Consider the following 13,174-nt stretch of genomic DNA (forward strand, 5'->3'; position numbering starts at 1 on the left):
GCCACAGGATTCTTTGATGGTAAAACATGTTTACCTATCTAGCTTCATACCAGATAAATACCAGATAAATAGCTTTTACACTGACTCTTCAGGTAGGTCTTAAATTGCCAAAAAGTGAATTATTTTTGTTCATGTGACTCTGGAGAATAAAGTTGGGGTTTATATCTAATTTGTTCTATATTAAATTCCTATCCATTCACAGATGTTTCCTCTTATTTAGGAAGCTGAACAAGCAAGAACAGACTACTATATTAGAACACTATTACTTGAATTTCAAAATGTAAGTAGTTAAAACATGAAAGGTTTCCCCACTCAGGACAGTTGCTCAAATAGACTATTGGTGTTTTACATTTTTGGTCTTAATGTGGTATGATTTAACATCTGTTCAAAGATCTCAGGTGGTATATAATCAAGGAAACTTGCAAAAACATCAAGGCGCTAATATTAAAGGAGCGAAAGCTTGGTTCTCTGCTTATGTACATTATCAAGTTTGTAAGGGATATAAATAATTCAGTTACAAGAAACAAAAGGTTCATGAAATGTCTTAGCGTACTATCTGTTCTTATGGTAGTGCTTTTGTGGTTAACCAAATCTGTGTGATGTTTTTCAGTAGTGTTTATTAACAATACAGGGCCAGATCTTCAGCTGGTATAATTTGTTGAGGTCTGTGAAGTGCTACTGTTTACACCAGCTGAATATCTGATCCACAAATTTAATCTGAAGGGCTAAAGAAGCTTTTTTGATCCAGCCAACCTTTTTGATGCCTCTTAATATGCAATCTGAGTGTTTCCTTGACTATAACTTTGTGTCTGACAGCTCATCCTACAGGTTATTTATTTTTTTAGCCTGAAAAAGTGCTTCCTGTGTGTTTGAAATTTTCTTTTAATGCCCAGTTATACCCACTTGCCTTATTATCTCTGTTTAATGTAAAAATGATAGACTGAAAAACATCAATCTTTGATAAATAAAATTTTCATCTAGGCTTCAATATCTTGCTGACATGCCTCTGAATGTTTTTTTTTGCTTCATCTAATAGATGCTTTTAGCTTTAGGTTAATAGGTGCTGACCTTCCTGCTTCTGCTTGTCATTTTGTTTTTTGTCAGTTGAAGTCTATAGGGATTTGGAGGATGCAGTCAAGGCTCAAAATGGAAATAAATGTTAGAAACAAAACAAACAAACAACCTGTGCTTGAAACACACTTTCTGCCATCAAAATTACTAACAAAGGTGGTGTTACTAAAACTGTACTTCAAGATATAGTTCATTGGTTAGAATAAGAACCTTACGAGTAACATTCTCTGATATTTAAGTTCATATGATGAATGATCTGTGATAATACCAATTAATACTGATTTTTCATGTTAATTTGGAAGTTATGAATGTTAATCCTTAAGAATTGCAGTCACTTTTTTCTGAAATAAAACTAAGTTCTTCTTTCAATGATGTCCCTCTGGGTGCTCCACGTGTAGGTGCAGCTGCACGCCTTGGGCCTAGGATCAGAGATCTTCATCTGCAATGCCCTTCAGACCACATGTGTACCTGGCCCCCCTCGCACTCTGCACAGGATGTATATATGTAGTGCTCTGCAGTTCTACTGCCCACAGTTCCTTCTCTACTGCCTTCGGTCTGTGATGGAATCCTCAGCAGAGTCTGCTTTTCCTATTCCCTTACTAGATAGTGCCTTACCCATTAGTGTAGTTACTTTCTTCTTTTGTGTTTTAATTTTACCTTCAGTTATTTCATAGCTTAGGTTTCCGTTTCCCCACTTCTTCTCACCCTTCCCAACTGGGAAGCTTTTTCCTTCACCCTTACGTCTGGATACTCCAGGTTTAAAAGGTACATTTCTCCCCAGCCACCCGCAGTGCATTCACTGTCTGGGAGAGGGACACATCCCACAGAAGTGTTCCCACTGCCTTGGCCTGAAACCCAGAGCCAGAAGAGACCAGGACATTAGATTAAAACTTCTCTGTGACCAGCACTGGACTCTGGCCTGGACTCTTCCCTAGAGAGGCCCTCACATTCTTCCAGGTTGTTTGCCATTCCTCGGTCCCCACATCCCTTGAAGAGAGAGCCTTCTCTTTCTCTCTCTTGGACAAAAAGAAATGGGCTCCTTTCTCCCTCTTAGAGGCATAGCCCACCAGAATACCGTCGCCTGCGAGGTCTGTTGCCTCAGCACATCTGACGGGACACAGCTCCAGGGCCTGTCCAAGTACCTCTGGTACCAACTTCAAGAAACAGTCTTAGGATCCTAACCAGGCCAGACCTACAGCACCATTTCACAGCTCTGGGGAATGAGACAGGCCAACTTCAGGAATTTCAGCACAGAAAAAAATGCCAGCAACAGTGCTCTTTCCAACAGCGATTAAACCGTTGGCCCTGAGCAAGCCCATGGCACCATCAAAATCGTCAGCACCATCAAAATCGTTGGCACTGGCCAAGTCTCTTGAGCAATCTACGAACATTTCAGGTGTATACACCCTTCCTTCGACATCAAGTTACGCACTGGCACCGATGATGCTTTTTCATCCTCCACAAAAATTTAGATTCCCTAAAGACCTGCTGGTATCTGACACTCCTGGGTCTCTGCTCTTTTAATGTGACTTACCCTCTCTGGACTCAGTGTCACTCCTCTCCTCCCTTTCTCCTCTGAGGATGGCACCTACCTTCCCCAGCAATGAGGAGGAGAAAGAAGAGGAGTGTTCCATTACTCCCTCATTTACCAGGCAAATCATACCTTTTCATCCTCACTATCCACAGTCCATATCTGGTCAACAGTCTTGGCATGGACCACCGTAGATACAGCCACATGTTTGTTCCACACTGGCCATATTGGGACCCTTGGGCCATGTACAGGGAACAGTCAGGAACCCTCCCAGGGAGCAAAGCCTGAGACCTACACCTCTTCCTTCTCCATCAGTCTCTTGCCCTCTCGAGGTTGAACCCCCCCAGGACCAATTGAAGAGGAGGAACAGGAAGAGGGGGCTCCATATTTCCTCCTCCTGCCCTCCTCCCTGACAAGGCGATCATGCCTCCACCTCCTACATTTGCTGATGACTTCAGACATTTTCAGGACTTATTCTGCAGAACTGCAGATTCCTTACAGATTCCTTTGGAGAAGGTCAAGTACCAGCAGCATAAGCTGCTTGATACTCTCCATAGCTCCTCCTCTTCTTCCTCCAAGGTCGCACTTATGATACATGAGGCTCTCAACCATGCAAAGCTGTTCTGGCGGACCCCGGCTTCCATCCTTCCGACCTGCAAACATGCCAAAAAAAAATTCCAGAGAAGGATGTAGAATGAAAGAGGGCCGTCAATACCAATCCAATCCAGATAGAGACTGGAAATGCCCGGACTTATTTGGACACAAAATGTATTAATCAGCCATGCTCCAATTTAGAATCTCCAGCTACGAAGCTCTTGTGGCTAAGTATAATCACCTAAACTACTCTAAATTGGAGGAACTCTGCCATAACCTGTCAGAGGCCAAGAAAGAGCAGTTCCAGTCCTTAATATTGGAAGGACACCTCCTAGCTCGTACAGCCTTGCAAGCCATGTTAGACTGTGCAGACACCAATGCCTGACGACCACAGCAGTCGTGATGGTTGAGGCATGCATCCATGGCTCCACCTTTCAGGTTTTCCTGAGGAAGTACATACCACGGTAGAGGACTTACCTTTTGAGGGCCAGAAACTATTTTTGGAACGCGTGGGCAATTCTCCGTATTCCCTAATAGACTCCCAAGCTGCACTCTGATCTTGGCATTTACACGTCAGCACCAAAGAGACAGCCAGGGAAATATCATCGCCCCCTGCAATCCCGACCACAGCATTACACCCTTCAACAGTACTTTGACACCCAGCTCCAAAGACACAGGCCTCCTACCAAATGTAGACAGCCTGCTCATCAAGGGGCTGCCTCTCACATGCCTCCACCACAGCAACAATTTTGAAGGTGTGGTCAAGGCCCCAAGAAGCCTCCCACTATTCCAGTCATCCCCACTGTCTTTGATGTTCCACTAGTTTGGTGAACAACTAGCTCAATTTTTCCCCCTCTTGAAGACTCATCACCTTGGACAAGTGGGTTCAAGAGATAATCAAAGGACGATACTCCATCCCCTTCCTATCCATCCCACCATGGCCCACTCCCTCCTTGTCCTTCAGGACCCTCTCACAATTCCATGATATGGGGAGAAATAAATCATGTTCTGCAACTGGCAGACATAGAACCCATCCCTTCCTGGCACATACGACAGGATTTCTACTCCCACCATTTCCTGATCCAGAAGAAATCTGGAGACTGGTGAGCCATCATGGACCATCGCAGTCTAAACAAGTTAATCAAACTGCAATGCTTCAAAATGATTATTCTCTCCAATATTATCACAGCACTGAACAGGGGGACTGGTTCTTGGCTCTTATCCGCAAAGACACGTGCTTTCATATTACAATACACCCTGCTCACAGGCAATTTCTCCAGTTTGTCTTGGGAAACAGCCACTACTAACACAAAGTACTGCCTTTCAGACTGTACTCAACACCTCGGGGATTCTCCAAGGTCCTTGCGGTAACTGCTGCCTATCTGAGGAAACAAGGTGTCATCATTTTTCCATACTTGGATGACTGTCTCCAAGGCCACATCTGAGACTGATGCTCTCTGAGCTGTCCACATAACGGTGGACCTGTTCACGAAGTTAGGTCTCCTTGTGAACCTAGAAAAGTCCACTTTAATGCTGGTACACAACTGGGATTCATTGGCACACAGTTGGATGCCATACAAGCCAGAGCCTTTCTACCTTCTCACTGATTCTCAAGCGTAGTAGATCTGGTATCGAACATATGAGTCTACCCCCCAATCTCTGCCTCCAACTTCTAGGCCACATGGCAATTCCACTTTCGTGGTCAGGCATGCAAATCTACACATGTGATGTCTTCAGCCATGGCTCCGTACAATGTATCTCCCCCACAAACACAGCCTTCAGAACCTTTTATCCATGCCAATGAGAGTAGAGGACTCACTACTTTGGTGGACACAGCCCAACAATGTTTGTGTTGGAGTTACTTTCCTCTAATCACCACCAACCATGATCCTAATAACTGATGCCTCCCTAATCACACAGTTCAGGGCAGATGATCATTAACTGAATACATCCTACACATCAATCTCCTAGAACAATGAGCATTCTGCAATGCCTGCCAACATTTCCTACCTCTTCTCAAATATCATACTATAAGTGATGACTGACAATCTCACTTGTGTATATTACATCAACCGGCAGGGTGGAGTGAGGTTCCACTCTTTATGATCAGAGGCACTCAATCTGTGGAACTGGTGTATCCAACAAATCACCATTTCAGCAGCGTACTTCCCTGGACACCAAAACATCGTCATGGACGCACTGAGCAGTAGGTTCTCCCATGCTCACAAGCGGGAACTGCATATGCAAGCACTTCAGCCTATCTTTAATCAATGGGGTACCCCACCATAGACCTCTTTGCCACACCGCACCATGCCGGCTTCCCTCAATTCTGTTCCAGAGGAGGATTGGGACATGGATCTATAGGAGGTGCAGTCCTCATAATATAAGACATACTGCTCCTTTTATGCTTTTCCCTCCTTTCCTCTTCTATTCGGAGTATTTTGCAAGATATGGGAGGATCATGCTTATGTCATACTTATAGCTCCAACATGGCCACAACAGGTCTGGTATACTTAGCTCTTCTACATGATGGCATGCCAATTGATCTCTTTCTCCATCCAATGCCACGGCTCCTTTTGCAGGACACAGGACTCATCCTCCATACCAATCCACAGATGCTCCATCTCAAAGCCTGGCTCCTCCATGGTTCGGACACAGTAAAACTGATATGTTTAAATAGCAGGCTTGACACAACTAAATGCACTTACATTAACAAATGGACAAGATTTCAATACTAGTGTGCCTCGACGCAGCATATGCTCTGCTACAATTTATAATGGATTACATGCTACACCTTAAACAGAGTTATCCACCAGTTCCATCTGAGTACCCTTGGTAGCAGTCACTATTTTTCACTGCCATGTAGACGATCACTCTGTCTTCACATATCTGCTCACAAAATGTTTTCTGACTGATCTCCAAAATCTTTATACCCATGAGACCTGGGACCTTGTCCTCATCCTATGTTCTCTGGCTAGACCCCCATTTGAACCAATGGCAACCTATTCTTATGTGCATCTGTGAATGAAAACTGCCTTTCTTGCAACCATCACTTCAACCCGATGGGTCGGCAAAATTGCAGCCTTTACGGCATATCTACCATACATTCTGTTCCACAAGAACAAAGTTACACTATGCCTACACCCAAGAATTCTACCTAAGGTTCCAACATCTTTCTGTGTCAACCAATCAATGCACCTTCCTTACTTCTTTCCAAAGCCTCACAGTAACCAACAGGAGGCAGCTTTCCCCACCCTGGACATGAGATGAGATGGTGTTTTACGTGTACAGGACTAAACCTTTCTGAAAATCACCACAATTATTCTTCTCCACCACCAAAAGATCTAGAGGCACACCCTTATATGAACATCTTTCAAAGTGGATGTTGAAGTGTATACATTTTCATATGAACTTCACAATAGACAACCTTGTACTACAATCAGAGAATGTTCCAAACATTCATTATCCACCTCAATACCTTTTCTCAATAATTTCCCTGATGTTGAAATTTGCAAAGCAGCCACATGGGCATCAATAGACACTTTTTTGTCTTTCACTATGCTGTTATTCATGATGCAGCAGCAAATGCTCTCCTAGGACATACCGTCCTGTCATCAACAGTAAACATCACTCCATAGCCCCAGCCTTCCAATTAGGAGCATTGCTTTCTAGTCACCTACAAGTGGCACACTTGTACGACATCACTCGAAGAAAAGGTTACTCGCAATGTGCAGTAACTGAGGCTCTTCAAGATGTGCGTCCCTGTGGGTGCTTCACTATCCACCCTCCTCCCCTTGGCTTCAGACCCCCCCTTCCCAAGGAAAACCCACCAGCTCTGTGGCAGAGAAGGAACCTGGGGGTGGTTGGACTGCAAAGCACTATATATATATGTCCCATGCATGGCCCTGGGGGAGTGGGGAGATAACGCATGTGTGGTCTCACTGTCACTGCTAATGAAGATATCTGATCCCAGGTACAGGAGGCGATGCTGCACCTAACAAATGGAGCATCCATAGGAACAAACATCTCAAAGAAACTCCATTAATGCACAGAGTGAGTAACCTTCTCTTGAACAAAATGTCTGACAGGAAGAGAATTTAATTATTGTAAAATGTTAAATTTCCAGAAATAGTTTGAGAATTATTGTACAAACACATAGTAATTCTATGAAAAACAAAGGGTTAAATAATGTTCAGAATTCAGAACTGGTCATGGTAACAAGTATTGGAAGTTGTCTTTTTTGCTAAAGGAAATCCAGCTCACTTCCAAAGTAACTGTTTAAAAAAATGCAGGAGTTGATCCTTTCTACAGAGTTATACCTCTTAAAAAGAGGGCTAATTTGGAACTCAGAATAAAGAGTTGGGGGAGGGCCATTTATAGTCCTGTCAGGTAACTGGCAATAATGCAAATTTCATAAACATAATGATAACTGGCCTAAAACAATGTTGTTAAGGTAGGTAATTATCCAGCCTGGGTTTTGTAGTGGCCACCACAGTTACTAAATGACTGTTACAAGCTACCGTCTTGTGTTTGGTCAGATTTTCTCACTTGAAGAGGCATTTCCTGTCCCTAAAAATAACTCAGATCTCAACTATTTCAGATAGCTTTTTTTCTGAATAACAACTTACACAGAATAGTGTACAGTTGTATCAATTTATTTTGTTCTTCAAGCTACAGGAAGCCATGACAATCTACAAAACATCCTAAATTCTCTGATTTTAGTGATATCTTTTGACTGCCTGCACTAAATATATTCAGAGTCCCTCTGAACCTATTGTGTTAGATGTGTGATGAATTGTTCCTTACTATTGTTTTTTGGGTGCACTCAGTGCATTGCTACATTTTGAGGAATTTTTAAAGAAACAAAGAGCAAGCTATCGTTAACAATTAAATCTTATGGGGACTGGATAATTCAGGTTTATAGCTGATAATTTTTAGCTTGTGTCCCAGTTAGCATCCAACCATGCAGACTTCATAGGTCAAAGTCCTAGTTAAGTTCCTATAGGACAACTCTCCACTATATTACGATAACAAAAACAACAGTAGTTACAAAAACAGTCACAATTTGCACTTCGTTTACCACCTTGGCAGTAAAGCCAAAGATAATAGGTTTAAAAATTGAATTGACTCCTCATCCATGGAGTTGGTCCCTCTAGAACAAAATAATTGAGACACATTGACAGGTTATTTTGGGGAAGCTTGATAGCTGTACTTAACCTGCTCTGTCAATAAAGGGTTTTTTTTTCCTAGTCATGAGCATCTAATTCCCCTCTTTCAAAAAAATCAATTAGTTACACTAATTAAACACTTCATTATTAGATATAAACTTTCCTTTTTAATCTCATGATGGTACATACAGTTCAGCAAAGGATGAAAATTGATATCTGCAGTCTGTAGATGAGCTTGAACAAGTGATATGAAAACTTCTTTCTCATCTACTTCTGTGAAATGCTCATTGGACCATCCTATGCACTACCTTTCTGCAGTTTTTCCTGAAGTCCACTGGTTTGGTTCTGTTCTAAAAAGTACTTATCAAAAACATACGTTTACAAGTTATTTTTCTGCCAGTCCTGCAAACTCTTCCTGGGATCTGAATGTCACTCTGGATCTAGCGTTCTTTGCACATCTACACAGTTTATAAAGGTTTTGCAGACCAAATTAGGTCCTTACTGACGTATATGCAAGCATGTTGTCTTCAGTGGGGTTACATAGGTGTAAACAATTAGAATTTAATAGGTTCAGTTAATGATGTACAAGACAGAATCTCTCTCTCTCTCTCTCTCTCTCAGCTATGTTCCTTTTGTAGGTCCAACAAAAGTAAAAATATAAGGTCTGACATCTGAGTTGTCTGTTTTTTCCTGAAGCCCCCCTTGTTCAGCCTCCTCTATGGGGTTAAATCAGTGGCTTTCAATCGGAAGTCCACAGACTCCTGGAGTTCTGCAGACTGCACCTCCATTCATAATTTTGTATGGGGTTTCAAATGAAAAAAAGATTGAAAAACGCTGGCTTAAACAAGTTTGTTAGTGAATACTTACTTTTTACTTAATATAATTTAAGATTAAAGTTTTACTTTATACAAAAATACTGGAGTCCATGGTGGTTGTAACAGAATTGAGTATCTTGATTTTCATATCAACCCCAATGCAAAAACTGTTTCATCCACTTGTGCTGTCCTTGCTCAGTCTTACTTCACTTTGGCTAAATGCAGAATCTGTTGTCTTTGCAGTGGAAGTCTTTGATTTGGAAAATAAATCATGCAGACAATGATCATACATTTATACAAAATTCTTCAATGTGTTTCATTTAAAATTTTTTCTTAGGAAACTCGTAGGGTATATCAGTTTCATTATGTGAACTGGCCTGACCACGATGTACCTTCATCTTTTGATTCTATTCTGGACATGATCAGCTTAATGAGAGAATACCAGGAGCATGAAGATGTGCCTATTTGTATACACTGCAGGTACCAAATATATTTAATATTTTTTTTAAGTAGTATGTTCAGTACAAGACTTACATGTATTAATTTAATTTTGAAAAGTTACTCTTCTAGCTCATTGTCAGAAAGAACCTTTCTTCTTGAAGTGCTTGCTCACTTTGATTCCATTCTAAGTGCACACATGTGCCCATATGAGTGGCCGTCGGAGATTTTTGCCTGGGCGTTATCCGTAGGATCAGCTATAGCGCCATCTTGAGTGCTGTGCCCATGCGTTGGTATATTAGGTGCCGCCGGCCCTACGCCTTCTCGGTTCCTTCTTACCACCCATAGTGGTTAATCAGAGTGCCTATCCCTTGCCTCTCAAGAGCCAACGATTCTTCTACTTCAATCTTTGAGCCTTAAAGCCATTTCGTAAGTCAACAAAGTTGTTCGTTGCGGTGGCAGACAGGATGAAAGGTTGCCCAATGTCAGCACAGAGGATTTTGTCCTAGATCACAGCCTGCATCCATTACTGCTATGACCTGGCAAAGGTGGCTCCACTGGCGACCATGACTGCCCACTCGATTAGAGCTCAGGCTTCATCGGCAGCCTTCCTGGCCCAAGTGCCAGTTCAGGATATCTGTAGAGCTGCTACTTGGTCGTCTATCCACACACTTAGGTCTCATTATGCATTCACTGAGCAAACCTGAGACAATGTTGGCTTTGGCAGAGCAGTGTTGCAAGACGTATGATCGTGAACTCTGAGCCCGCCACCAGGGATACTGCTTGTGAGTCGCCTAGAATGAAATAGACATGAGCAAACAGTCGAAGAAGAAAAAACGGTTACCTATCTTTCATAACTGTTGTTTGAGATGAGTTGCTCATGTCCATTCCCTTACCCACCCTCCTGCCTCTGTTGGAGTTGTCAGCAAGAAGGAACTGAGAGGGCGTTGGGCAAGCGGCACCTAATACACTGACCCATTGGCACAGCACTCAAGAGCCTACCCTACGGATACCGCTAAAGCAAAAATCTTCGGCCATGCATATGGATGTGCACACACCTAGAATGGAATGGATACAAGCAACACATCTTGAAGAACAATAGTTATGAAAGGTAGGTAACTGTTTTTTTTTTCTACACAGCTTCATGGATTATGTATACTTTAACATGTGGCCCAAAGGCTAACTGTACACTTGTAAAGTCTTAAAATGCAGCCCAGGGCTGCCCTCTCTTCAAGTGAAGGACTGAGGACAAAGCAGTGGAATCTGTTTCTAAGGACATTTCAGAGCTAGAAGGGTTAAGTATTAGAATATGTCTTATGCACAAGATGCCTAATGGGTCTTTCATCACTAAATTCTATAAATATGGGAAATTGATCTGCAGGTTTTCATTACTGGTATAATTAACAAATACACAACTTCTCTTCCTATATCAAGGAAGATGAAAGTACTAAGAAATAACAGGCCTGTATGCATTTGTTAACTTATATACATCCATATGCAAATCAAGTGCAGTCATTGGATTTCTGGCAAGCTGCCAGTGCAGACATCGAAAGTCTCACAAAAGCACACACCTTTGCAATTGTTTTAAAGAAATAAGGGTTAAAACTACATTTCCAATTTAGAGTAAACCACAGAACTTGTTATAGACTGAATTTTGCTTCATGATAGCATTGCAAAAACAAAAATAAGCCAAGAGAAATATATAGCAGTATAGTCATGAAAATGATAAAAATATTAGCTGAGTACTAAATTATATTTAGAATGTGCCTATATACACTGCTACTCCGCTATAATGCGACACGATATAACACAGGTTCGCATATAGCATGGTAGCAGCAGGGCTCCAGCTGCACTTTAAACAGTCCAGGGCTCCAGCTGCTGCAGGGAGCCCAGGACCCTTTAAGTCACCACCAGAGCCCTGCTATCACTACCCCAGGGCTGCGGCGGTGGGGCTCTGCTGGTGATTTAAAGGGCCTGGGGCTCCCTGTGGCCAGAGTCCCGGGCTCTTTAAATCACCGCTGCATCCCTGCTACCACTACCCTGATATAACGGCATTTTACTTATAACACTTTAGGGATTTTTGGCTCCCCACTACCGTGTTATATTGGGGTAGCGATGTATTTTCATAACATGCTATAGATTAGGAACAACAAACATTGCTATGCCCTTAATTCTCAAATTATTTATTTGCTTAGCCACTGCATTGATATATAAAATAAACACCCAGTGCAAATGTCAAATGTTTGTATATTAAATAAGATTTACTGTCCTTAAATTCCAGAGGGTTTCTTTCCTTGTTGATGAGCCTACTGTATTCTCCATTTAGAACATCTTTTAATTTTAATATTTCTAGCCTGCTCTGACGAATGATGTCTGAATCTATAGCGGGATTAAGTATAATATAAATTGAAGCTTATGCAATTGTCACTTTTTTCCTTAAAAGAATTAATGCCAAAGTAGCAATGACTATACTAGAAAAAGCAAAGATAAAATCAACTTTCCAAAAATTTGAACTTCCCAAAAGTATGTGGAAATTACCTTTCCCCTGGAAAAAAAACAAAACAAAACAAATCTGTAGCCTTTCATCATAGCCCAGAGCAGCACTCTAGCTGCTGTTGCAGAACCTCAAGGGGAACTTGAGCATCTATTTTGTTGATCCACAAAATTTAAACACTTCTTCTACACTAAATGCGATAAATCAGTCTCCGACAGATCAATCACTACCCACCAATCTGGCGGGTAACAAACACCTGCCCTTAGTTTCAACCAGTTGCACCTATGTACACTTATAGAAGATAATGGAGATTCACAGGCATTGGGGGATAGGTTATCCTGCAGAAACTTATTAGTTATGAAGCATGGGAAGAAAGTTATCAAAGATTAGGTTTTGAGCTGATAGTGTAAAATAAGTCTCTTTACTTGTAAACTGGACACATTTGCTATCAAAATCATTTGTGGAAGAATAAATGTGGAAATTTGATTCCATTTTTCATCACTTTTAAAAGGAGAACTACACTTTAAAGATGGACAGTTATATAAATTGAGAAGCAACCCATATTGTGTTTTACCAGGTTGTCAAGAAAATGAAAACTTTACATTTTACACTTTTTTCTGTTGTCTCTTCATCTATGTAGCCATCCTTTACTGCTTGAGGTGTTAGGCCAGTTACATACTATTCTCTGTAGTATATAGAATAGGCAAAAATGCTTCAACACACTTTATTAAAGCATTTCTTCATATCTGAAATGCTGAAGCCTGTTGGCTATGAAAACATGAAAATACATATGCTTTACATTGAATACATTAAGAGCTGGCTGACAAAAGGTATTTGAGGACTGATATATTTTTAAGTAGGTAGTGATATTTTTACCTTGATTCTGTAAATATGAAAATATCAAGTCTCTAGAACTTACACAAGTTAACTTAAATCATTGTCAAAAGAACTATCGAGTAACTGTTGCTTATGTCCCTAGTGCAGGGTGTGGAAGAACGGGAGCCATCTGTGCCATAGATTATACATGGAATTTGCTAAAAGCTGGGGTAAGGAAGATTTATAG

The 13,174-nt window shown here is 41.4% G+C and overlaps 1 protein-coding gene across 3 annotated transcripts in view; it reads left to right on the forward strand.

The window, feature by feature from the left end:
- Positions 1-13,174, forward strand: part of PTPN12 (protein tyrosine phosphatase non-receptor type 12) — a 166,057-nt gene that overhangs the window by 89,905 nt on the left and 62,978 nt on the right. For all 3 annotated transcript variants that reach the window (XM_030557090.1, XM_030557178.1, XM_030556997.1), the window contains 3 exons: positions 221-280; positions 9,517-9,659; positions 13,091-13,157. In XM_030557090.1, coding sequence (XP_030412950.1) covers positions 221-280; positions 9,517-9,659; positions 13,091-13,157 — 270 coding nt within the window. The remainder of the gene's footprint in view (positions 1-220; positions 281-9,516; positions 9,660-13,090; positions 13,158-13,174) is intronic.

This window comes from Gopherus evgoodei, chromosome 1 (genome assembly GCF_007399415.2).
Source record: "Gopherus evgoodei ecotype Sinaloan lineage chromosome 1, rGopEvg1_v1.p, whole genome shotgun sequence".
NCBI classification, from domain to species: domain Eukaryota; kingdom Metazoa; phylum Chordata; order Testudines; family Testudinidae; genus Gopherus; species Gopherus evgoodei.